General features: G+C 44.0%; 1 protein-coding gene and 7 non-coding genes across 8 annotated transcripts; 7 read left to right on the top strand and 1 right to left on the bottom strand.

Moving 5' to 3' along the window:
* The first annotated feature begins 13,085 nt into the window (after positions 1-13,085).
* trnar-ccu (transfer RNA arginine (anticodon CCU)) lies at positions 13,086-13,158 on the top strand. The gene has a single exon. It is a non-coding gene; the product is annotated as a tRNA-Arg (tRNA).
* Positions 13,159-13,908: 750 nt separating this feature from the next.
* Positions 13,909-13,981, top strand: trnar-ccu (transfer RNA arginine (anticodon CCU)). Its single transcript has one exon. It is a non-coding gene; the product is annotated as a tRNA-Arg (tRNA).
* Positions 13,982-13,987: 6 nt separating this feature from the next.
* On the top strand, positions 13,988-14,059 carry trnam-cau (transfer RNA methionine (anticodon CAU)). The gene has a single exon. It is a non-coding gene; the product is annotated as a tRNA-Met (tRNA).
* A 917-nt stretch (positions 14,060-14,976) lies between these two features.
* LOC147302482 (uncharacterized) lies at positions 14,977-17,241 on the bottom strand. The gene is made up of 3 exons (XM_086282836.1): positions 16,392-17,241; positions 15,965-16,247; positions 14,977-15,837 (listed from the first exon to the last, which is right to left on the bottom strand). Exons 1-3 carry the CDS (start codon positions 16,877-16,879, stop codon positions 15,421-15,423), a joined length of 1,188 nt encoding a protein of 395 aa, XP_086138962.1. The 5' UTR covers positions 16,880-17,241; the 3' UTR covers positions 14,977-15,420.
* A 3,170-nt stretch (positions 17,242-20,411) lies between these two features.
* On the top strand, positions 20,412-20,484 carry trnar-ccu (transfer RNA arginine (anticodon CCU)). The gene has a single exon. It is a non-coding gene; the product is annotated as a tRNA-Arg (tRNA).
* Positions 20,485-20,490: 6 nt separating this feature from the next.
* trnam-cau (transfer RNA methionine (anticodon CAU)) lies at positions 20,491-20,562 on the top strand. Its single transcript has one exon. It is a non-coding gene; the product is annotated as a tRNA-Met (tRNA).
* Positions 20,563-24,227: 3,665 nt separating this feature from the next.
* Positions 24,228-24,300, top strand: trnar-ccu (transfer RNA arginine (anticodon CCU)). The gene has a single exon. It is a non-coding gene; the product is annotated as a tRNA-Arg (tRNA).
* A 6-nt stretch (positions 24,301-24,306) lies between these two features.
* Positions 24,307-24,378, top strand: trnam-cau (transfer RNA methionine (anticodon CAU)). The gene has a single exon. It is a non-coding gene; the product is annotated as a tRNA-Met (tRNA).
* The last annotated feature ends 1,638 nt before the right edge of the window (positions 24,379-26,016 follow it).

The following is a 26,016-nucleotide window of genomic DNA, read 5'->3' as shown; positions in this document are numbered from 1 at the left end:
AATGATTATGTTGCATACATGAATGACATAATTGAAAGAGGAGACGTGGAAGAAGTACACAACGAAGGAACACAAGGTGAACAATGGTACATCCCCCATCATGGGATTTACCACCCCAAAAAGCCCACAAAACTGCGTGTCGTATTTGACTGTTCAGCCAAACACAATGGAACAAGTCTCAATGATCATCTCCTCCAAGGGCCAGACTTAATAAACAATCTGACTGGCATTCTCTTGAGATTCCGGCAACATCCTATTGCCTTAATGTGCGATACAGAAAAGATGTTCCACCAGTTCCACGTCAGTGAGAGGGACCAGGACTATCTACGTTTCCTCTGGTGGAAAAACGGTGATGCAAGCACACAACCTCAAACATACAGAATGAAGGTACACCTTTTTGGTGCGTCATCATCTCCAGGCTGTGCAAATTATGGACTGAAGTACTTAGCCAAAGAGCACTGCCACTCGCACCCAGCAGGTTCACAGTTCATTGAGAAAGACTTTTATGTCGATGATGGAGTTACGAGCACAAACACAGTGAAAGAAGCAATGCAGTTGGCACAAGAAGCCAGAGAAATCTGCCACAAAGGTAACCTGCGTCTCCACAAGTTTGTTTCTAACAATCACACTGTTTTGCAAAGTATACCTGCATCAGAGTGTGCTGTAAACATTAACATAAGAGACTTGACATTCAAAGACATGCCTCAAGAAAGAGCACTAGGCATCCAGTGGAGCATTGAAAAGGACTGTTTCAAATTTGACAACACACTGAAAGTCCAGCCAGCCACATGCAGAGGTATTCTATCCACTGTCGCGTCAATCTACGACCCACTTGGATTTTTAGCGCCATATGTGCTGAATGGAAAGAAAATCTTGCAAGAAATGTGTCAGCATGGTGTCGGGTGGGACGACCCCATACCTAATGCACTCAAGCCAAGGTGGGTGAGTTGGCAAAGTGACTTTGTAAATCTAGACAAGCTAAACATACCTCGCTGTTACCTGCCTGCTAACTTTGGTGAAACTAAAGAAATAGAGTTGCACCACTTTTCGGATGCAAGCTCAAGTGGTTATGGACAATGTAGCTATCTGAGGGCAAAGAACGCTAAAGGTGAAGTTCACTGCTCTCTGGTAATAGCAAAGGATCGAGTTTCTCCAACTAAACTGACCACAATCCCCAGACTTGAACTAACAGCAGCTGTAGTTTCAGTCTCAGTCAGCAACATGTTACGGGAAGAACTGTGTTATGGTGCAAAGGAGTACTTCTGGACTGATTCAAAGGTGGTGCTGGGCTACATAAACAATGATGCACGTCGTTTCCACACCTTTGTAGCTAACAGGGTTCAGAGGATCAGGGAAAGTACAAGCCCTCAGCAGTGGTTTTACGTGCCATCAGAACTGAATCCAGCTGACGGTGCTTCGAGAGGTGTAACTGTCAATGAGTTAATAAGTCTATCTGGTTCACTGGCCCCTCCTTTTTGTGGAAAAATGAACTGCCCACAGCACAACCTGTCGAGCTGGATCTGACCATAGGAGATCCAGAAGTCAGAAAAGTACAGACAATGTTAACCAAAGTCACAGACACTGTAAGTCTTGCTGAATGTCTAAGTAAGTTCTCCTCCTGGTCCAAAGCAATTAAGGCTGTAGCACGTCTCATAAGAAGGGCTAGACACATCAAGTCAAATGCATCAGCTACAGTGAGTGAGCAGAAAAATGCTGAACTTGTGATCATTCGACATGTACAAAGTCAAGCGTATGAACAGGAAATAAAACAGCTGAAGAAAGGAGAACAGCTCCCACATCATAACAAACTGTTTAAATTGGACATTTTCATGGATACAGATGGTCTCCTCAAGGTGGGAGGGAGACTCCAGCATGCAACGAGTGACACCTTCAAACACCCGATCGTGATCCCAAAAGAACATTGTGCAGCCAAACTCATAATATCTCACTGTCATGACAAAGTAAAACACCAAGGAAAGGGATTCACCATAAATGAAATCCGATCCAGTGGCTACTGGATTCCTGGAATGAGTAAAACAGTTGCCTCATTCATCCGACAATGTGTGATCTGCCGCAGACTCCACAAAGCTCCAGAGGGTCAGAGGATGAGTGACCTACCTCCACATCGCTTAGAGCCCTCTCCTCCCTTCACACACTGCGGCATGGACTGTTTTGGTCCATTCGTGACAACAGAGGGAAGAAAACAACACAAACGGTATGGACTCCTACTTACTTGCTTTTGTTCTCGTGCCATTCACATCGAGTTCTTAGAGGACTTGTCTACTGATGCATTTATTAATGCATTAAGATGTTTCGTTTCAATCAGAGGTGAAGTTCGACACATCCAATGTGACCAGGGAACGAACTTTGTTGGTGCTCAGAATGAGTTTAACCCTTTAAGACCTACCATAGAACCAAGTCCGCCAGAGCTTATATTATATTTTTACATGCTGTGGAGCCATTTTTGGGAGCATTTCAAGTTGCTATACATCAATACAACCATTATAGCCCAAACTTTAATAATATGTCTGCATTAGGTGCATAGTAATTACATAAATTGCAAAAAAGTGCAATAAACTACAAAAAAATTGAAAATCGTTTTTGTTTTTTTAACATATATTTCTAGTTAGAGAAATTTAAGAGGCTCATCCCCCAAAACTGTAAATACAAAAAAGTTGCACAAACTAGTTTCCCACCACAGGAAATTTATTTTGAGTGTCTTCATAGTTTTATTTTTGAAATACACCAATTTTTATATACTGCAGGAAAAACGAAAATAAATATTATAGTGCAAATTTGCAAAATAACAGCATATGCATCAAAATAAACTATTTCCAGCAGTGCAATATGAGTCCTAAGCATCCCAGAAACGACACAGAAAGTCATAAACTCAAACATAACTTTTTAAAACACAAGTATAGGCTCATAAGGCCCCGATCGTAAAAAACTACATTTCCGCAAAATGACGTCACTTCCGGTTTCGGGCAGGTCATGCGGTCATGTGATAGTTCGCCTGATGGACGTAGGAAGTGTTACAAACAGCTGATCGGATCGGCGAAGCGTGTTTCTGGAATATTATGTTTTTGTTGCTGCAAGTGATTTTTATGCAGTTTTTGCAAAGCTATATGTGGAAGGAAACCGTGACCTAGGACAAGCTGATGGCATAAGATGTAAGTACAACTCCTCCGGTTTCATATGCAAAAAAAATGATTGCGCTAGCTTACGTGGTTGCAGAGCTACTGGGATTTAAAAATAGTTACGCAAAACAGAGCGTGCCCGCTCCGATCGGCTGTAAAGGGTTAAAGCAGCTTTAAATTAGCTAGACACTCAGAGACTAAATACATACTTGACTGAAAAACAATGTGACTTTGTGATGAACGCACCCCATGCTAGTCATACAGGGGGAGTGTGGGAATGTCAGATAAAGACTGTCAGAAGTGTGCTGAATACCACTCTGTCACTGGCTCATGACAGACTCAATGATGCTTCATTACGGACGTTATTCTATGAAGCCATGGCTATAGTCAATAGCAGACCTCTGACTATAGATAACTTGAACAGCCCCAACAGCCTAGAACCGCTCACGCCCAATCATCTGCTGCACATGAAATCCAATGCACCGTTGCCCCCACCTGGTGCCTTTTCAAATGAGGACCTGTACAGCAAGAAGAGGTGGCGCCGCGTGCAGTTCCTTGCAGAGCAGTTCTGGAGCCGCTGGAGACGAGAATACATTCACAACATCATTTCAAGGCAAAAGTGGCACTCACCAAAGAGGAATCTAAAAATAGGTGATGTTGTGTTGGAAATGGATGAACTGGCACCCAGAGGGGAATGGAGACTTGCAAGAGTTGTAGAGACTGTCAGTGGAAAAGATGGACTTGTGCGAAGGGTAAAGATCTCACTTGGAGAAAAGAGACTCAATAATAAAGGTCAACGCTCTTCTAAACTATCAGTTGTTGAGCGTCCAGTACAAAAACTTGTATTGTTGTTAGAAAGTTCCTAAGGTAACTCCTACATGGGTTATTTTGTTTGGGAAAATGATTCATTTTGGTTCTTATGTAAACCAATTATTCGTAATTTTGGTGGGAGTGTAAATAACCCTGAATGCCTTTCCTTGCACCTTATTTTGGCACTCATTCCTGTTTTCTACTACCAACTTCCTGTCCGTGTGTAGAAGCTTTTATTTTGATGGGACAATTTCCTGTAAAACTGTTTTTGGCGCAGTTTTCAGCAGCAGTCGCGGGAGTTTAGAAAAGTGATGGCTTAACGGAGCCTATGGTGATTTCTTTTGTCATTAGCAGCCCCCTTGATAGAGGCACAAGGTATGGTTATGATGTAAATAAGGAGACGTTTAGATGTTTTTGTGACAGTCGCTACATTTGTTAAATGTTACGTTGAAACGAACTTCATGTTATAAGGTTTACGATTGTAAGAGTGTGGATTATTTTGCTTACACGCTGTTTCTATGTATACATCCCCAGCTCTTATGGTGAGATTGATGGTTTACTGCCATTAAACCTTCAAAACGTCATCAGTAAAGTGTCATCCTTCATTCGGGGGGGTTCGCTACAAAGACCACACCAACATCACTCCTCTGGTTTCCATCTGGAGACAGTGTTCACATTGCATTCTGTGGCTGCTGTCAGCAGCAGTTATGCAGTTTAAGGTAATTTCATGGTTTTAAGTTGCAATAATACAATATGGTAAAATACTTTATTTTTAATAAATCTGATTTAATGTACACATTGTTGGGTTTAAAACACACATTTAAAGGTTCTACAAAATGTTTCCAGGGTGGAACCAACCAATCGTCAACCCTAAACAACCAGTCTGTAGTTTAGAGTTGACGATATTTTCAGTTACACGCTACATTTGGTAAAGGGCAGCATGCTTTCCTCTCTCAGTTGGTGGTAGAGAGTTGCAGACACATGCAGTTGTCATGAATCACTGTGTGGCAGGCAGGAGTTGGACCCAAGATGCAGGCAGACTCGAGGGATGAACTCAAAAAACTCAAAAAACTCAGCTTTATTTGCTGACAGGGGAAAAGCATAGTTCTGTATCGAGGCTTCGAAGCGTGTGTTGAGTAATTGAGGGGGCGTTTCCGCGACGCGCGTATCGAGGCTTGCTTCATTTATGGGAGGAGCTGAAAATGATGACGTCCGAAGCCTCGCTGCCCGGCTGTACCACGTGACTGGTTCATAAAGCGGTTCGAACTTTGCCGCGAGCTATGACAGCGATACAAACCCCTCAGACTTCAATCAAAATGTAGGTGTTTGATGGAGAGTTGCGGTTAGTGAGAGTTTGGAGACAGTTTGGAGGTTTATGAGAGTGAGGAGAGAAAGTCAGGAGAGAATGGAGGCAGCTAAGAAGAGGATGTCCTCCCCTGTGTGGGAACATTTTGATTTTATTCCTCCCAACAAGGTATGTAAATTTCTACAGAAGATGTATTTTCATAACACTGATGGTGCAATACAATTTATGTTACGCGGCTTTACTTTTGTACAAGGTGAAGTGTTTGCTATGTGCCAGGGAGCTGGGATATAACAACAACACCTCATCCATGCTTAGGCACTACAGAGCTTTGCATGAGAATAAGGGGAACAGCGATTGTGGAGCAAGACCAGGTGAGCTATCAAATGCCATGATAATATAGCATGCAGTAATGTTACTAAATGATATAACAATATTATACAGCTGTAATAAGTTACGTGTGTGATATTTATATTTGTGCTTTGTCTTTATTGTCTTTCCTCAGGAGAACAATCTCAAATAGATGAAGACCTGGTTAGCATGGTGATTGAGGACTCCCAGCCATTTAGCATTGTGGAGGAAAGGATTCAAAAGATTTGTTAAATCATTAAATCCTAGCTATGTTCTCCCCACTAAAGGTTATAAAAGCAGTGAATATTTAGTTTTTACTGAATAAAATATGGGCAGGACTGAGGCCTCAGTGTGTAGCTGTCCATACCTCAACATTAAAGAGCACAACCACTGTCCACACCTAACCACACCTCACCTCACAGTAAATGATCATTTCCATTTTAAGCATTTCCAAATAATCATTTTCCATACTGCCAGTATAAATATACACAGTATACTGCCATCACTACAATATACATGTTTTACACACTCCTTTTGTTGTTGACATTTACAGGCTGTGTGCAAAAGGCCACACTCTTCAAATTCATGCCAACTAATATTTTTACGTCCAGTAGGTGTCCTGCTAGAGCAAATGAAGCTTCAAGAAGCTTTGTGCTGGGGTGAACCAATTGGATGAAAAGCTTCAGTGCTTCATGAAGCTTCATCTGCCCATCACTACCCATCACTAGAAAAGCATACTAAACTAAGAAAATATAAACTCACACTTTACAGAGAGGCACACGAGGGAAAAACACCGCTTGAGGGACAACACAACACTGACTCAGAGAAACACGGGGTTTAAATACACTGGGAAGTAACGAGGGGGATGAGACACAGAAGGAGGGCACAGCTGGGAGAAATCAGAACTGATGAGACAAGGAAGCAAAGCTGGACACATTCACATAAGACACGGACCTTCAAAGTAAAACAGGAAGTATAACACATAGGTGCTGTCTCCACTTGACATGGTGGAGACAGCACCTAAGAAATACAGACATAAACCATAAGGCAGAGGACTCTAAGAACCAAAATACACACAGGGAAATACTAAGCTTGGAACACAAGAAACTAGACTCGAGGGAGTAACAAAAGACCAACCATGAGAACATAATTCACAATACAGAGTGACAGTGGCGTGTCCAGCGGGGTGGCCTTGGGGGGCACAGGCCACCCCCCCAACCAGACTGGCCACCCCAGGTGCCACCCCGAAGCTAAAACAATAAAATTTAATGAAATATCAAATGTACGATTATGGCTTTACAGTGAAGCTCAGATGTCCGAGGGTAAGTGAATGCAGCACTGGCTCCTGCACTATGAGCATCATGTTAGCAAAGGTAGGAGAGCCAAGCACTAAAGACGGCACCACAGAAAACATTTTTTCAGCGAAAGATTAACAAGTTAACATAGCTGGACTAGCCATCGGACATTTGCACAGTGGGCTGATGACTTATTTTTTTTATTTTTTTTGTAATGGCATGAACAATGAGAGGTGGTGGATTGGCCAGATGCTGGCCGATGTGTAAAAATAACTCAGTTGTTTGGTGGTGGCTATGGGGGAGCTTCCACAGAGGCAACAGATGGATGAGGGAAGGGGAGGCAGGAGGAGCAGAGACCCGAGGCAGCCGCCGGTTCGAGTATCAGGTGAACTGAACTTGAGGTAAGAAGTTATGACCTGCAGTCTATCTGGGTCAGATATAAACCAAGTTTAGGTGGAGTTTATTTTCGTTGTGCTGACTTTTTACAGTCAGTTACAATAGAGCTGGGCGATATGAGATTTTTTCATATCACGATATGTTTTTTTCATTTCAGTCGATAACGATATCTAACACGATATAAGCCAAATAACTATATTTGTAAGATTTAAATGTGCCATTGCTCACAAGTAAAATGTGAAATAATCAGCAGCTTGTTTTTATTTAAATATTTATTTCCCATAATAAGTTCAACAGGGTAGATGTACTTAAGGAACATGAGACTTTTTCAGATAAATAAAGGCAAATATTGCAAACTACACAAAAGGCAGCCGCTAAAGCGTTTAAGTTTCAAAATAGAACAAACGAAGCAGACTACTAAATTGTCAAATCCACTTAGAAACAAAATATTAATTCTAAAAATAAATCTTAGTTTGTTTTACAGAAGAACAGACAAAACTGACTAACTTTTGTCAATATCAAATAAACTGAGAACTAAAAGGAAATTCTCAATCTCTCCTTGTTGTATAGCTGAGCTTTTCAAACAGTTTTTAACAGTTACTTTAGTCTGACAAAAGCCGAATGACGAATTAGCGCTTCCATTCAGAGACTGAGGCTACGTCCACACGTACACGTACACGTGTGGAAAATCTCAGTTTTTGAAAACTGAGATTTTCCGTTTTCGTTTTAAAAAATAATCCCGTCCACACATAAAGGCAGAAATGAAGGAAAACGCTGCTATGAACATGCCAAAGCAGCAGGTGGCGCTAGATTCCTAACCGTGCAGAAATGTTGGCCAATCAGAAGTCTAGAAGCCTCGGTGGGAAAAAGTAAACAAAGCTGGGGCATAGAAGCAGAACCGAGTCGTATGTGTGGAGGGACAGTAACTGTGTGTATATGTAAGCATTTAAACACTGCAGAGAGTAGAATTAACAGTAACAGTATTGTAGAAATTCATTTCACCGAAACAATAACGTGGCGCACAGTGTGACGCATGCACCAGTTTATTGTATTTCCAGACTTGTTTTCGGCACAATTTACAGTGCACGCTACTCTGTTTTTTGTCAGACTTGAAATAGCCGAAATACCTTCACACTACGGAACTTCTATGGCTCTTCCGTTCGACAATCTCTCCGGCATTGGAACCATCATCTGTTTTCTCTTCGGTCACGCTCGGTTGATTTTTCTAGTCGGCACACTCATTTCCTCCATTACGCGCTGGCTCCATTACCCGCTGGCTGCTTCCCAAACAAACACACGTGCGGCTTGGCACTTGTGCTGTACGTAACAAGTCACGCGACGTGACGCTGCGGCTGTGATTGGTTCGGCTCTGCGCTACTTAATTTGGATTGGCTGACCTTTTTTTTTTTTTTTTTTTTTTTTTTTTTAAAGAGGACAAGAGCGGCGAGGTCTATCGCGATAGCTTAATTTCTCTATCGAGTAAAAGTTATATCGCGATACATATCGTTATCGTTCTATCGCCCAGCTCTAAGTTACAATAACTCGTACTGCGTGAGCTAGCATGACGGAGTTTCTATACAGCTGTTCGGTTGCTATGATGTTACTGATAGTGAACTTTATTTTATTCATAAGGTTAGTTAGTAGAGTTGCCAACGGCTCCTTAAAAAGTGGAATGGTCCCTCATTCAGAGAAAATATTACGGGTTTCGTATTGAGCTGAGAAGAGACGCAGTTTGTCCCGTACTTTAGCTAGAATGGGAAAAGACACAAAGATGGAGTTATTCTGTCTATACGCTGCACAGCTGCCTCTTCTCTTATCCCCCCCCTCCCTCTTCTGTTGCTACTTTAATCATGAAACTGATCAATGATCAGCCGATCGTCTCTCTTGTTTATTTATTGCCCACTTTGCGCCAGAAACAGGAAACCAGCGGATGTCGCGCTAAACAACAGCAGCACGTTTAAGCTTGATCAGCTGTTGTTAGAATTTATTTAATATTAATTTCTAGTATCAGTTGATATTTGCTGGAGCCACAGCTGTAAAGCTGCTGGTCATGATATCGGTTTGGATATGTGGTGAGAGGGAAACATGAAGATGAAACCAGGAGATGTCCTTACTGAATCATCAGAGCAGAACAGTGATGGAGAAACAGGTTTACCTTTTAGGTGACATGAATGAGTTGAAGGGAAGTTATGAACTCTTTCTGAGAGACAAATAACACCAGGATCCTTTTTCTAAGTAGCTGACAGCTGGTAACTGTGCAGGGGCGGATCTAGCAAAGTGTTGCCAGGGGGCCAGGTAGGGCATTAACAATGTAAAATAAGAACAACAATAATAATAAAGATGAAGTAACAAGTTTTTAGTTTTTTTGTTTATTCCAAATGATCATCCAGATGTCTGTGACATGTGATGACAAACACCATAATGGAAGGCCTTAGTCATCACATGCTTAAACTCATCATATATTTTTTGCATATGCTGAACAGGCAGTCAGACATGCTGTAACTGTGGGGTAGAAAACAGCATGAACACCATACGGCAGGGGTCTCAAACTCCAGTCCTCGAGGACATGGAAAAGTTGCATGACACTGGCCCTTGAGGACTGGAGTTTGAGACCCCTGTCATACGGAATATGACAGGTGTGGTTGAACTGCATGAAGACTCTGAAGTTTCTCTTCTCTTCTGGCAGGACAGGAATGTAGCCTTGTCCTGTGAGCCACTGTAAGGATGTACTTAGAGTAGAACTGGACTGTCACCGGCCTCAGGCTCTTCACCCTTTTCAAAGACAAAGCAGTCATTTAGATAAAATATTAGATATTGTTTACCTGTAGATGCACAAAGTAAATTTTGAAATGTAATTATTGTCAAGAGTGAACAAGCACTGATAGTGTAATCTACAGCTGTGGCCAAACGTTTAGAGAATGAGAAGTGTTGTTTGCTTATTTACAAAGTTTGCTGTTTCAGTGATAGTTGAATATCACATTATATCACTTCAAACAGAGGTGATCCAGTAATGCTGCACTAATGAATTAGACTAACTATTCACTTTAGCTAAAGTTATTAAGTTAGCTAAAGAGTTGGGATGCTGTGTAAGACATAAATAAAGCTAAAATACAAAGGTTTGGACAGCGTTTTGCATGTTTCCCTACTGTAGGGGTCTCTGCAAGCATACAGAGGGGCACTCTGAGAGGGTACAAGATGACAACTTTGGAATTCTACTAGAAACAGTCGATCATATTTGTTTGTCAAAGCTGAATTCAGGGCAAACTACGCTAAATTAGCGTTTTTAGCTAGCAGCTACAATAAGCATAAAAGTTACCTTACGGCTATCATTTGTTAACATGACGCTTGTTCTTATACATGTAATATATTTATTACCAACCTGAGAGTTTATCCGCTGGTCATTCAACATGATGAATGACTTCTGAAGTCTTAATTCAGCTCAAGATGCTGTAGATTCCCGTCAGTAACACTTTCGGTCCGCTAGTAAAACGTAGTTCTATTAATCTGCGCTTGAACCGGAACCGGATGTAAGTTCCAAAAAACTGAATTTTGGAACTGAAATTGAATTGTAGAACTGAAACTGAATGGTGAGAAGTGAAACTGAAATTATTCGAGAGCTGAATTTTTAAAGGATAAAATGCAGTTTCAAAGCAAATCAATTCATTTTCAAAATATAAAATTCAATTTCAATTTAGTGATGATCATTTTCAAACCATAAATTCAATTTCAAATTAGACTAATTCAAATTCAGTTTTCAAAAGCATTTATTCAAGTTACAATTCAGATTCAATCTGAGCAATTCAAATTCAAATTGAACTTATTCAAATTCAGTTTCTGATGGCACAGATTTCTGCCCATACACCGGGCATTTGCCCGGTGGGCCGATGGTGATTTTTCGTTTTTATGGGCCGATGTTTTTTTTGTTTTTTTTCCCCGTAACAGTATAAACACTGAAAGGTGGTGGATTGGCCAGATGCTGGGAGATGTGTAAAAATAACTCAATTGTTTGGTGGTGGCTATTGCGGAGCTTCCACAGATTCAGTAACATTAGGAAGTGGTGGAGGCCAGCAGATGCAACCCGCTGGCAGGTGGATGACGGAAAGGCAGGAGGAGCAGAGGCCCGAGGCGGTGAACTGAACTTCAGGTAAGAAGTTATGACCTGCAGTCTATCTGGGTCAGATATAAACCAAGTTTAGGTGCAGTTTATTTTCGTTGTGCTGACTTTTTACAGTCAGTTACAATAACTGGTACTGCGTGAGCTAGCATGACGGAGTTTCTATACAGCTGTTCGGTTGCTATGATGTTACTGATAGTGTCAGGGTCCTTGGGACTGAGTGGCCCAGGGTCCCTGAGCAGTTATGTATTATATTATTATTATTATTGTTGTGTATTTTGGTGTTGCTCCCCCTTCCCTGTGCTTGTGTATATGTGTGTGTGGGTGGCTGAGCACTTGTTTATAGGCGGCGTCAGGCCTGGAGGGTGTGGCCCTGCAAGGGGACTGGCCACACCCGAAGCCACACACCTGCTGCTGATCAGGCCTCGTCGGGGGAGCTACTTAAGAGAGTCTTGGAGCTCCCACCGACGCGGGATCATTGCATGAGACTCCACGTTAGTCTTCTGTTCAGTTAAGTTAGTGTGCGTGTATGCCCGCAGTTGTATGTGTCCTGACGGCTGCGTCTATTGTTTCCCGCAGGAGGAGCGTGGAAGACACGAGAGCAGCGAGCACCGGGGGGTGCTGACACGGGAGCGGAGAGCACAAAGACACGGACTATTCACGGAGAGACACAACACGGGAGTCTGGGAAAACACGGGGATTTATTGTTACTTTGTTGCACACTGTAAATAAATACACTGTTTATACATAGAGCACCGTGCCTGGGTCCTCCTTCACCAAACATCCCCATGGTCTGCCAGCCAGATCGTGACAGATAGTAAACTTTATTTTATTCATAAGGTTAGTTAGTAGAGTTGCCAACGGCTCCTTAAAAAGTGGAATGGTCCCTCATTCAGAGAAAATATTACGTGTTTTGTACTGAGCTGAGAAGAGACACAGTTTGTCCCGTACTTTAGCTAGAATGGGAAAAGACAAAAAGCTGGAGTTATTCTGTTTTTACGCTGCACAGCTGCCTCTTCTCTTATCCCCCCCCCTCTTCTGTTGCTACTTTAATCATGAAACTGATCAATGATCAGCTGATCGGCTTTTGTCTGTTGTTTTTTTATCTCCCACTTTGCGCCAGAAACAGGAAACCAGCGGATGTCACGCTAAACAACAGCAGCACGTTTAAGCTTGATCAGCTGTTGTTAGAATTTATTTAATATTAATTTCTAGTATCAGTTGATGTTTGCTGGAGCCACAGCTGTAAAGCTGCTGGTCATGATATCGGTTTGGATATGTGGTGAGAGGGAAACATGAAGATGAAACCAGGAGATGTCCTTACTGAATCATCAGAGCTGAACAGTGATGGAGAAACAGGTTTACCTTTTAGGTGACAGGAATGAGTTGAAGGGAAGTTATGAACTGTTTCTGAGAGACAAATAACACCAAGATCCTTTTTTTATGTAGCTGACAGCTGGTAACTGTGCAGGGGCGGGTCTAGCAAAGTGTTGCCAGGGGCCAGGTAGGGCATTAACAGGGAGAGGGGGGCACAAGGAAATACTTTTCTTTCTTATTCTTATTTAAAATGTCTCGCTTTTAAATACAGCTTCATCTTTGAACTAAAAACCAGCTTGAAACCATGGCTCTCACTCGAACCCCGAAACAACCTCCAAAGAAAGGAAGTCAAGCACTCATCTGCCCCGGTGGCCTAATGGATAAGGCACTGGCCTCCTAAGCCAGGGATTGTGGGTTCGAGTCCCATCTGGGGTGCTGTCCAGCAGAGTGGCGCAGTGGAAGCGTGCTGGGCCCATAACCCAGAGGTCGATGGATTGAAACCATTCTCTGCTATATGTTTTGGATGGCCTGATTCTCTGAACTGTGTCCAAAAACAGACGACAGTCAGGTCCTGTTCCCCCCAAAAATGCAGACAAGTAACCCTGTAGTACAGGCACCGAGTGAGTCAGTCATGTACGATAACTGCCCCCGATCACCAAAGGCCACTTCTTATGTCTACATAGAGCCTAGCACAGCGATTCCAACTCCAGTCCTGGAGAACTACTTTTTTTCTTTAGCTTTTAGACGCATCCTTGTTCTGACACACCTGAATCAAATGAATGGCTTGTTGTCAGGCCTTTGCCAAACTTGATGCCATGCTGAAGAGCTAATTCAGGCATTTGATCCAGCTGTGTTTGAGCACGTCACACATGCTCCTGCTACTCCCCCTCTTTTAGTGGAACTAGATTCAGTGATTCAAATCGTTGATACTCTCTGGTCTTCATGTGGTTTCACAAGTCTCAACAGACAACATAAACGCCCCCAAATAAAGTGGAGCAATAAGTACAGCGTGTTGGCTGGCCAGAGTTCTGGACACTGAGTTGCCCAGAGTGTAATTTATTTTCTCAGCGTTTCTCAAATGTTCTTAAATACAGCTTCATCTTTGAACTAAAAACCAGCTTGAAACCATGGCTCTCACTCGAACCCCGAAACAACCTCCAAAGAAAGGAAGTCAAGCACTCATCTTCCCCAGTGGCCTAATGGATAAGGCACTGGCCTCCTAAGCCAGGGATTGTGGGTTCGAGTCCCATCTGGGGTGCTGTCCAGCAGAGTGGCGCAGCGGAAGCGTGCTGGGCCCATAACCCAGAGGTCGATGGATCGAAACCATCCTCTGCTATGTGTTTTGGATGGCCCGATTCTCTGAACTGTGTCCAAAAACAGACGACGCTCAGGTCCTGTTCCCCAAAAATGCAGACAAGTAACCCTGTAGTACAGGCACCGAATGAGTCAGTCATGTACCATAACTGCCCCCGATCACCAAAGGCAACTCCTTATGTGTACATAGAGCCTAGCACAGGGACTCCAACTCCAGTCCTGGAGAACTACTTTTTTTCTTTAGCTTTTAGACGCATCCTTGTTCTGACACACAGAATCAGAATCAGAAACTTTATTGTCATTGTCATGAGAACAACGAAATTAAGAATGGTCCCCGATCATTGCATCATCCCTAGCAATATCAAAATATAAATAAAACAATAAAATTCAATAAATAAAATAGATAGAATACTTAAAATACTAATAAGATATAACAGTAAAACATTCACATACATTCCCACACACATGCTTCAGACCGTGCATAGATTAACACAAGAGTGGCGTGATGGACATTTTTTTGTAGTATTCAGATGTGTTATTGCAGTTGGATAACAGCTGTGTTTGAGTCTATTAGTCCTTGCTCTGATTGCCCTGTACCGTCTGCCTGAGGGCAACAGTTCGAACAGGGAGTGGCCAGGATGTGAGGTGTCTTTTATGATGTTTTGGGCCTTTTTAAAACAGTGGGCGTTGTGTAGAACTTCCAGTGTGGGGAGAGGGCAGCCAGTGATCTTTTGGGCGGTGTTACAGTTTTTCTCGATTGCTAAAACACATTTCTTGAAACTACGCCTCATATCCTCACAACAGTAAACACAAATCCATAACATCTCACTCAATTTCCCAAACATCCTATTTCCAGGTCAAAATGAAGCTCTACATCCAAAACTATTCACTCCTGCTGAAAAACCAAACTTTGCCCTCAGACATCAAACACAAGCCCTCAAAAACACACACACCACAACAGAGTTTTGCACACTGGTACAATTAATTCAAAACAATAGTTCCAAAACAAATAGGTTGCTTATGGTTCTCCCCTTCAAAACCCTTGTCACATGATAAACACAAAAGACGCAACCAATGTATGTACAGTGGCACATTGTCATTCATGTACTATACAGTACAACACACACCAGAAACATTATCCCACCTCAGCATCTTGTCTTTGGTCTGGGTCAGGCCAGAGAATCTCATCCACATCACAGGCTATATTGGCCCCAGCCAGGCAGCGGGGGTAAAATCCTCTTGCATGCCTGATCCACCCCTGTCATGCATCTACTGATATGTCTAGGCAGGCCTCTTCCATGGCCTGAAGGAGGTGAACACGGACATAAGGTTCTCGGTCATACACTTTCCACCGCCATGCCGAAAATAACTCCTCTATCGGGTTTAGAAAGGGAGAGTATGCAGGCAGAAAGATATTAGAAAACCTTGGGTAAACCAGTCACGAACCAGAGCAGCGCGATGGAAGCTGACGTTATCCCACACAACAACGTAGTGAGGCTGCTCTGGCTGTGCTGGTTCCCTGTAGTCCAGCTGGAACATATGTTGTCTTAAACCATCAAGAAAAGCAAGGAGAAGCATAGTGTTATAGGGTCCTAGTACGGCATGGCGGTGGAGTACCCCTCGTTGGCTGATGGCTGCGCACATAGTGACATTCCCCCCACGCTGACCAGGGACATTTGCAATAGCCCGATGGCCAATTATGTTCCTCCCCCTTTTCCTTCTTTTGGTCAGGTTAAAACCTGCCTCATCCACAAAGATTATTTCATGGGGAACAGGCCGTCCTTCAATCTCAAAGATTCTCTGCAAAACACATAACACAGTAGAGTCAATCGGTACCCTGAACCACAGTTCAAGAGTGCTGAAATGGCAGCATAAACTGCCATGCTGTGATGGTACACAATACTTTATACAGTATCAAAACTCATACCTGAACATATTCCACACGTTGGTTTTTCACTCTGTCAGAGTTTCGTTCGAAAGGGACTCGGTATGCCTGTTTCATCCGGAATTGATTCTTTCGGAGGATGCGGTCAATTGTGGAGAGGCTGATGGCATTTATGCCTCGAAAAAGATGATCATCCTCAATCACTCTCCTTTGAATCTCTTGCAGGCGGATTACATTATTTGCAATTACCATGTTTACAAGTTCCCTCTCTTGCTCCTCCGACAAAAGCCTTAACCTGCCTCCACCAGGTGGTCGTCTCTGTGTCCTACAAAAATAGAAGCACTCATTACTGTAACTGTCACACATTCATTTTACAGGCAAATAATGGAAACATACTGAAACTCAAGACACATAAGTTCAGTAACTTAAACGTTACTGTACAAAGCAGTCTTACTGCAAGTACACCTACCTGTTTTCCTCCCTGAAGGTTCTGATGATGGAGGCAACAGTGAAGCGACTCAAATTTGGTTGTACTCGTTGCCCAGCCTCCCTCATAGTCATCCCATGGACAAGGACATGGTCAACTAAAGTGGCTCGAATTTCATCCGAGACTGACTGTCTTCTTGCCCTTGCTCTTCCCCTTCCTTGTCGCCGTCGTTCTCCACCTCCACCTCCTTCACCACGTCCTCCTCCTCCTCCACCTCTCCCTCCTCCTCCACCACCTTCCTGTTGTCCTAGACCACCTCCTCCTCCTCTTCCACCACGTCCTCCTCTTTCACCACACCCTCCTCTTTCACCATGTCCTCTTCCTCCACCACGTCCTCCTCCTTCACCACACCCTCCTCTTTCACCATGTCCTCTTCCTCCACCACGTCCTCCTCCTTCACCACGTCCTCCTCCTTCACCACGTCCTCTTTCTCCACCACGTCCTCTTCCTTTGCATCTCTTTGGATCCATTGTTTCAAACCTGAATGAGCTGACTTTGGCCCTTTTATCTATCCATCGCAGGTTCTGATTGGTGTGTGCTAAATTTTGACTCCTAGTGTTTCCACCTGGTTAATTGTGTGCTAATTGAGCTCAAGCTATGCTGACTTAAGTTAACATTATTGCATGCTAGTGCTTTCTAAATGACTACATGGTGTAAGCACTGTAAAATGTAGGGATTTGTGTGTAGAGTTTTGCAGTAACAGTTCACCAAATTTGAGTCATGTGTCAAAGCAGGGAATAGTGTTTATAGTTCAGGGAAATGGGTGAGCTTTTTGAACAATAGCGTTACGGTTTTGAAATTTTAGTTTAGAGGCCTGGTTATAGTGTTTAAGCAATCGAGAAAAACTGTAATGATCCCTTGGAGTGCTTTCCTCTGAGCCCCTGTGCAGCTAGTGTACCAGATGCATATGCAGTAAGTTAGAACACTCTCAATGGTGGCTCTGTAGAAGGACACCAGCAGTCTCTGTGTGATGTTATTCCTCCTGAGAATTCTCAGGAAGTACAGTCTCTGTTGGGCCTTTTTCAGCAGCTCGGAGGTGTTCACACTCCAGGAAAGGTTCTCCTCTATATTGACTCCCAGGAAGCGGAAGCTTGCCACCCTTTCTACACAGTCCCCATTTATGAATAGTGGTTGGATCTCTGCCTTTTTCCTTCTGAAGTCTATTATGAGTTCTTTGGTTTTTGAAGTGTTGAGGAGGAGGTTATTGGCCTTACACCATGACGTCAGCTGCTCCACCTCGTCTCTGTACGTAGACTCGTCTCCCTTGGAAATGAGCCCCACCACTGTGGTGTCATCTGCAAATTTCACAAATATGTTGCTGTGGTGGCGAGGAGTGCAGTCGTGTATGTAGAGAGAGTAGAGCAGTGGACTGAGCACACAGCCCTGGGGTGAGCCAGTGCTGAGACTCAGGGCTGAGGATGTGTGATGGCCAACTCTGACTCTCTGTCTACGGCCCGAGAGGAAGCTATTGATCCACATGCAGGTGCTGTATGGAAGCCCCAGGTCTTGTAGCTTGGCCACCAGTTTGTGTGGAAGGATGGTGTTAAAAGCTGAGCAGTAATCCACGAAGAGCATCCGCACATAGCTACCATGCTCTTCCAGGTGAGTTAATGCAGCATGGAGTGCTGTGGCTACAGCGTCTTCCGTGGATCGGTTTGCTCTGTAGGCAAACTGGTGTGGATCCAGGCTGCGGGGCAGGGCTGCTGTGATGTGTCTGCGGACCAGCTTCTCAAAGCATTTCATTACCACTGGGGTGAGTGCCACCGGTCTGTAGTCATTCAGGCCGGTGATGTGGGGCTTCTTAGGCAAGGGGACTATGGTGGAGGACTTCAGGCAGAGTGGGACAGTCGCCTGTGCGAGGGATTTGTTGAAAATCCTGGTGAAGATCCCAGCCAGCTGTCCTGCACAATCCCTCAATATTCGACCTGGCACACCATCAGGACCCGCCGCCTTCCTCGGGTTAACAGCCTGCAGCATGCGCCTCACCTCGTGCTCTTCCAGGGTGAGGGTGGTGCTGCTATGGGTGGCGTGTTGCTGCTGTGGCTCCAATACCTCCGGTACCCTGGTCTCAAAGCGGGCAAAGAAGATATTCAGCTCCTCTGCCAGCTCCAGGTCACCGTCCGCAGCTCCGGGATTGATCTTATAGTTGGTTAAGTGCTGGATGCCTTGCCACACCTGCCGGCTGGTATTACTCTTCAAATGGTCCTCGATCCTCCTCCTATAGTCCCCCTTTGCCTCTCTGATGCCTCTCTTCAGGTTGGATCGGGCTGTGGTGTAGTAATCCCTGTTGCCAGACCTGAACGCAATGTTCCTCTCCTTCAGCAGCTGCCTGACCTCCCGGGTCATCCAGGGCTTTTGGTTGGGATAAGCCCGGATCCGTTTGACTGCTGTAACAGTGTCTATGCAGTGTTTTATATAGCAGAGGACACCGTCTGTGAACATTTCCAAGTCCTGATGTTCAAAGATATCCCAGTTAGTCCTGTCAAAACAGTCCTGCAGCTGCTGAGAGGCACCCTCTGGCCATATGGTAATATTCTTTGTGATGGTAAGAGCAGTTTTCTTGAGGGGGGCATATGCAGGGATTAGAAACAGTGACAAGTGGTCAGACTGACCCAGATGTGGCAAAGGTCTGGCCCTCTAGCCCATTTTGATGTTGGAATAAACTTTGTCCAGAATCTTGTCACCCCTAGTGGCACACTTGACGTGCTGGTGGAATTTGGGGATTGCTCTTTTTAAGTCTGCGTGATTGAAGTCCCCTGCTACGATATGTACAGCGTCAGGGTAAGTGCTCTGTTTATTATTGATGTTTGTATGCAGGAGTGCGATCGCAGAGTTAGCATTAGCATCTGGTGGTATGTAAACAGCTGTTATTATGACAACGGTGAACTCCCTAGGTAGGTAGATGGGCCTGCATTTAACAGTCAGATATTCAATGTCCGGTGAACAGTGACGGTCTATTATCACTGTGTTGGTACACCAGCTGTTGTTCACATACATACAGAGCCCCCCTCCTTTGCGCTTACCGGAGTCCACTGTTCGGTCATGTCGCTGTGTGGTATAGCCTGCTAGCTCAATAGCAGAGTCTGGAATGGATTGATGTAGCCAGGATTCAGTGATAAGAAGGATGCATGAGTCTTTGATGAAGTTATTTGCTGCTATTTGCAATCTCAATTCGTCCAACTTGTTCGCGAGGGATCTGGCATTTGTGATGAATAGGCTGGGGAGCGGTGGTTTGAGTGGCTGCCTCCGTAGCCTGGCTAGCGCGCCGGCCCTGCAGCCTCGCCGTCTCCTTCTCTCTCGACGCCGCCTGCGCCTCCACCCCGAAGGGATAACAATCCATGGGGAGCCCGGACTCCTCGCTATTTCCACCGGTATCTTGTGTAAGCGGACAAATTTGCTAGTCACGCTCTCGCGGTAGCTTACTCCAATCTTGAGGAGATCATGTCGGCTATAGATGTTATTCGCTTGGCTGGTAGAACACAAAAACAAACATAAGGCGTACAAAATTATCCAAACATAGCATCGATCGGTAGAACACTGAGCTGCTGCAACTACGTGCGCCGCCATCTTGAAAGCCTGTTAACCACCTCAAATGAATGGCTTGTTGTCAGGCCTTTGCCAAACTTGATGCCATGCTGAAGAGCTAATTCAGGCATTTGATCCAGCTGTGTTTGAGCACGTCACACATGCTCCTGCTACTCCCCCTCTTTTAGTGGAACTAGATTCAGTGATTCAAATCGTTGGTACTCTCTGGTCTTCATGTGGTTTCACAAGTCTCAACAGACAACATAAACGCCCCCAAATAAAGTGGAGCAATAAGTACAGCGTGTTGGCTGGCCATAGTTCTGGACACTGAGTTGCCCAGAGTGTAATTTATTTTCTCAGCGTTTCTCAAATGTTCTTAAATACAGCTTCATCTTTGAACTAAAAACCAGCTTGAAACCATGGCTCTCACTCGAACCCCGAAACAACCTCCAAAGAAAGGAAGTCAAGCGCTCATCTGCCCCGGTGTCCTAATGGATAAGGCACTGGCCTCCTAAGCCAGGGATTGTGGGTTCGAGTCCCATCTGGGGTGCTGTCCAGCAGAGTGGCGCAGCGGAAGCGTGCTGGGCCCATAACCCAGAGGTCGATGGATCGAAACCATCCTCTGCTATGTGTTTTGGATGGCCCGATTCTCTGAACTGTGTCCAAAAACAGACGACACTCAGGTCCTGGGCCCTGTTTCAGGAAGCCGGTTTAGAAAACTCAGAGTGAAAAACGATACGCAGGGTTGAGTAACCCCGAACTGTCCAACTCGGAATATTCGGTTTCAGAAAGGCTGATAACAATTAGTTCAGTCAACGCGGAGTTGCTTTAACCCCAAGTGAAGCGCGCGGACGAGGATACATAAAGCCCTGATAAGCGGAGCACAGATTAAGCGAGTCACCATGGAGACGGAGGGAAAGAAGGCGTGATCAATGTATTTTACAGCGCTTGAGGCCGAAATTCTGATGGCAGTATATGCCGATAACACGCAAATTCCGCGGAAAAAAGTAACACAGCCACAGCTGCGAAAGACAGGGAGCATGTATGGCAAAACATAGCCGACAGAGTCAATGCGTGAGTGTTAATATAAACATTGATCTAGGGATTTCCACCCATTTAACACGTTATTTTATCATATGTTATTTTATTTGTTATTTTATACATTTTATTTTGTGATGTGATGTGAGCGCAGGTGCAACCCAACAGGCCCCAAACGTTCCTGGCAGCAAGTAAAAATGAAATATAAAAATATAGTCCAAACAGGTGAGGTGTAATTGTATTATGAGCCATAGTGCTTGGTCTGTTTGTCCCATGTAAATCAATTGCAGTTAGAGGCTACATTAATTTTCTTTCTGTAAGCACTTATTGAAATTATCTGAGCACATTACAAGTACATATTTGCTTACTCTGTATGCTCAAATGTGGCCCGTTATAGCCAACAGAAAAAAAGCGGAGGCCCGAAAAACAGGTGGGGGTCCTCCACCACCACCACTCACAGAGGCTGAGCAGTTGGCCCTCAGCCAAAACAGTGGGCGCCCTGTGGCCGAAGGCATCTCTGCGGGGACATCCTCTGAGTCAATAACCCCGCAAGACACAAGTGCCTACATAGGGGGTAAATTCAAAATAATACATGATGTGCATACATCCTTTCTCCACAGTCACCTTTGCAGTGCTACTCATTCATTTGATAAACTCTTTACCATAATGGATTATTTTGTAGTGAAGTTATGTTCCGACTGATTTTGCCTTCCCTCAGGCTTGGTTGTCTTTGAGAGCATAATGACAATGAAGTGTAAGGTGATTGGTATGTTTGTTAATTGCCATTTGGTCCCTTGTAAGTTATAAGTGACCTGTATAAACCTCATATTCTATCAGTTGATGGTGGTGGTGTACTGCATCTGGTGCAGCCTCCTGTTGAGCCAGACCAACATGCAGTTGTGAGTAATACTCCACAGATTATATGAGTTTACAGTAGAACAGCAATGTTGTTTATTTCTTTACTACAGGAAAATAATGAAGAAACATTGACAGCTGTTACAGAGGAGGAAGCAACAGAGACACTTTATGAGGTGTACATCTTTTAATACTTTGTGTACAGGAAACACAGGTGACCAATAAAGCCAGTTGAACAAAAAATCTGTTTATTCTTCTTTCAACATGTTGAGGTGATGGGTCAAAAGAAATGATTGTGACATATGGTGTCTCTGACTGCACTTCCATCTTGTATGTCCGTGGGAGGGTCAGGATGTTCATGGTTTGGATCACTGCTGATGTTTGGTTCAGAAGGACAGTGTTCTCCTCTAATTGTGGCAATGTTGTGAAGAATCACACATGCCACAATAATGTCACATGCCCTTTCTGGGGTGACCCTGAGTCTTTGCAGGCACTGGAACCGGGCCTTAAGCATTCCGATAGTCATTTCAATTCTGGCTCTTGTCCTGCAATTAGCCAGATTATATCGCTGCTGTGGGCCCGGTTCAGGGTCAGGGTAAGGGGTAAGCAAATAGGGTAAACATGGATACCCCCTATCACCAAGCAAGTAGCCAGTGAACTCTCCTAAGACAGAAGGATACACTTCAGTTCAAATGTCCCTGAAGCAATTGGTCTTTATATATTTTAAAGTATTCTCAACTCACCATGTCCAAATTTTGTGCTCAGTGTACATTCACGGAATATTTGTGAGTCATGGACAGAGCCTGGCCACTTGGCTTCCACATTTGTGATAATGTTGGCAGCATCACATATGATCTTCACAGTGCAGAGAACACAAATTAGCATCCATTACTATAATGAAATAATTTGTTAGTTTGAAATGCTACAGGGAACTATGTACCTGTACATTAATGCTGTGGAAAGACTTCCTATTCACATAGTCTCCTTCATTTACTAAAGGAGCAATGACTGGAATGTGAGTGCCATCTATACAGCCAATCACGCCTGGGAACCCTGAAAATAAATGTAAAATTTAAGTAGTAGTTCAAGTATCACCACACCATAAATTAAGTTTTGGTCATCCTGATACCTGCAATTTTGTGGCATCCCTCTTTGATAAATCTTGTGGGTCTATGACCGGGGAACACCACAAACGTGTACAGGAGACGTTTCAGTGCAACTGTAACATTCCTGACTGCCCGACAGACGGTAGCCTTGGAAACGTGCTCAGCATCACCAATATTATACAGAAAGCTCCCGTTTGCAAAAAAACGAAGCGCAATACAAATAATATGTACAGAACTGAGAGCATGTCCGCGATGTGTCACATGCGTAATATATGGCCTGAGGATGTTATTCAAATAACTTATAGATTGTGCTGAGAAACGGTAACGTTCGCACAGGAAATCATCAGGAAATGATAAAATGTCCAAACGCGCTCTGATCACTCTCTCCCGGCGGAGAGCTCTGCGGAGAATTTGGGCTTCACGATCTACTGGCTCTTCAAGGAAGGGACACGCCATGTCCGACACTTCCTACTGTCAGGTTTCCGACAAAGGGGCGGAGACAGTCAGGGTTAGTTGTAGTAAACCTGCTAGGGGGCAGGTTAGCTTCACGGCGTGTGTCGTCATAGTGACTCACTCAGGCTTCAGCTGAACTCGCTTTGTGAAACCGAAAACCCAGAGTTTTCGTTAACTCAGGGTATACTTACTCAGTTTTTCCACTAAACCGGCTTCCTGAAACAGGGCCCTGTTCCCCAAAAATGCAGACAAGTAACCCTGTAGTACAGGCACCGAGTGAGTCAGTCATGTACCATAACTGCCCCCGATCACCAAAGGCGACTCCTTATGTGTACATAGAGCCTAGCACAGGGACTCCAACTCCAGTCCTGGAGAACTACTTTTTTTCTTTAGCTTTTAGACGCATCCTTGTTCTGACACACCTGAATCAAATGAATGGCTTGTTGTCAGGCCTTTGTCAAACTTGATGCCATGCTGAAGAGCTAATTCAGGCATTTGATCCAGCTGTGTTTGAGCACGTCACACATGCTCCTGCTACTCCCCCTCTTTTAGTGGAACTAGATTCAGTGATTCAAATCGTTGGTACTCTCTGGTCTTCATGTGTTTTCACAAGTCTCAACAGACAACATAAACGCCCCCAAATAAAGTGGAGCAATAAGTACAGCGTGTTGGCTGGCCAGCGTTCTGGACACTGAGTTGCCCAGAGTGTAATTTATTTTCTCAGCGTTTCTCAAATGTTCTTAAATACAGCTTCATCTTTGAACTAAAAACCAGCTTGAAACCATGGCTCTCACTCGAACCCCGAAACAACCTCCAAAGAAAGGAAGTCAAGGAATCATCTGCCCCGGTGGCCTAATGGATAAGGCACTGGCCTCCTAAGCCAGGGATTGTGGGTTCGAGTCCCATCTGGGGTGCTGTCCAGCAGAGTGGCGCAGCGGAAGCGTGCTGGGCCCATAACCCAGAGGTCGATGGATCGAAACCATCCTCTGCTATGTGTTTTGGATGGCCCGATTCTCTGAACTGTGTCCAAAAACAGACGACAGTCAGGTCCTTTTCCCCAAAAACGCAGACAAGTTACCCTGTAGTACAGGCACCGAGTGAGTCAGTCATGTATGATAACTGCGCCCGATCACCAAAGGCGACTCCTTATGTGTACATAGAGCCTAGCAACAGGGACTCCAACGCCAGTCCTGGAGAACTACTTTTTTTCTTTAGCTTTTAGATGCATCCTTGTTCTGACACACCTGAATCAAATGAATGGCTTGTTGTCAGGCCTTTGCCAAACTTGATGCCATGCTGAAGAGCTAATTCAAGCATTTGATCCAGCTGTGTTTGAGCACGTCACACATTCTTCTGCTACTCCCCCTCTTTTAGTGGAACTAAAAGTAATTAAAAGAACAGAACTGTAGATAAATAAACATACCTTTATCCTGTCAGCTAGATACTTGTCATGCTTAATGGCAAAAATGTTGCGTTTTTCATTTCTCAAATGGTAATGGTGTTATATGTTTGATGGACATGAGCTTTATGAATTTCAAACTAAAGTATTAATTAAATTACTAAAAAAAATAAATAAAAAAGAAACCAATGCTCCTCTTGCATTCTTGTTAATAACTGCAATATATTAATCACTTTCTACTAAACTGGCCCTTTTGATTACTGCACTAACAAACATTTCCAGTCCCCGTACCTTAATACTAAACCTAAAACCAATCAATGACATGAGCCTGATGTTAACAGGTAGATTACCTCAGTTGATGGATCTGATTGGTGCAACATCTACCGAGTCAATAGTGCCTGTTAAAAAAAAAACCAAAAAAAAAAAAGTCTGGTATAAGATAGAGCTGGGCGATAGAACGATAACGATATGTATCGCGATATAACTTTTACTCGATAGAGAAATTAAGCTATCGCGATAGACCTCGCCGCTCTTGTCCTCTTAAAAAAAAAAAAAAAAAAAAAAGGTCAGCCGATCCAAATTCAGTAGCGCAGAGCTGAACCAATCACAGCCGCAGCGTCACGTCGCGTGACTTGTTACGTACAGCACAAGTGCCAAGCCGCACGTGTGTTTGTTTGGGAAGCAGCCAGCGGGTAATGGAGCCAGCGCATAATGGAGGAAATGAGTGTGCCGACTAGAAAAATCAACCGAGCGTGACCGAAGAGAAAACAGATGATGGTTCCAATGCCGGAGAGATTGTCGAACGGAAGAGCCAAAGAGGTTCCGTAGTGTGAAGGTATTTCGGCTATTTCAAGTCTGACAAAAAACAGAGTAGCGTGCACTGTAAATTGTGCTGAAAGCAAGTCTGGAAATACAATAAACTGGTGCATGCGTCACACTGTGCGCCGCGTTATTGTTTCGGTGAAATGAATTTCTACAATACTGTTACTGTTAATTCTACTCTCTGCAGTGTTTAAATGCTTACACATACACACAGTTACTGTCCCTCCACACATACGACTCAGTTCTGCTTCTATGCCGCAGCTTTGTTTACTTTTTCCCACCGAGGCTTCTAGACTTCTGATTGGCCAACATTTCTGCACGGTTAGGAATCTAGCGCCACCTGCTGCTTTGGCATGTTCATAGCAGCGTTTTCCTTCATTTCTGCCTTTATGTGTGGACGGGATTATTT

Source organism: Aulonocara sp. 'chitande type north' Nkhata Bay, linkage group LG23 (genome assembly GCF_057382095.1).
Source record: "Aulonocara sp. 'chitande type north' Nkhata Bay isolate Kocher_YH1m ecotype deep benthic linkage group LG23, A_spYH_male_GT1.1, whole genome shotgun sequence".
In the NCBI taxonomy this organism is placed as follows: Eukaryota; Metazoa; Chordata; class Actinopteri; order Cichliformes; family Cichlidae; genus Aulonocara; species Aulonocara sp. 'chitande type north' Nkhata Bay.
This window is presented reverse-complemented; position numbering and strand designations above follow the sequence as displayed.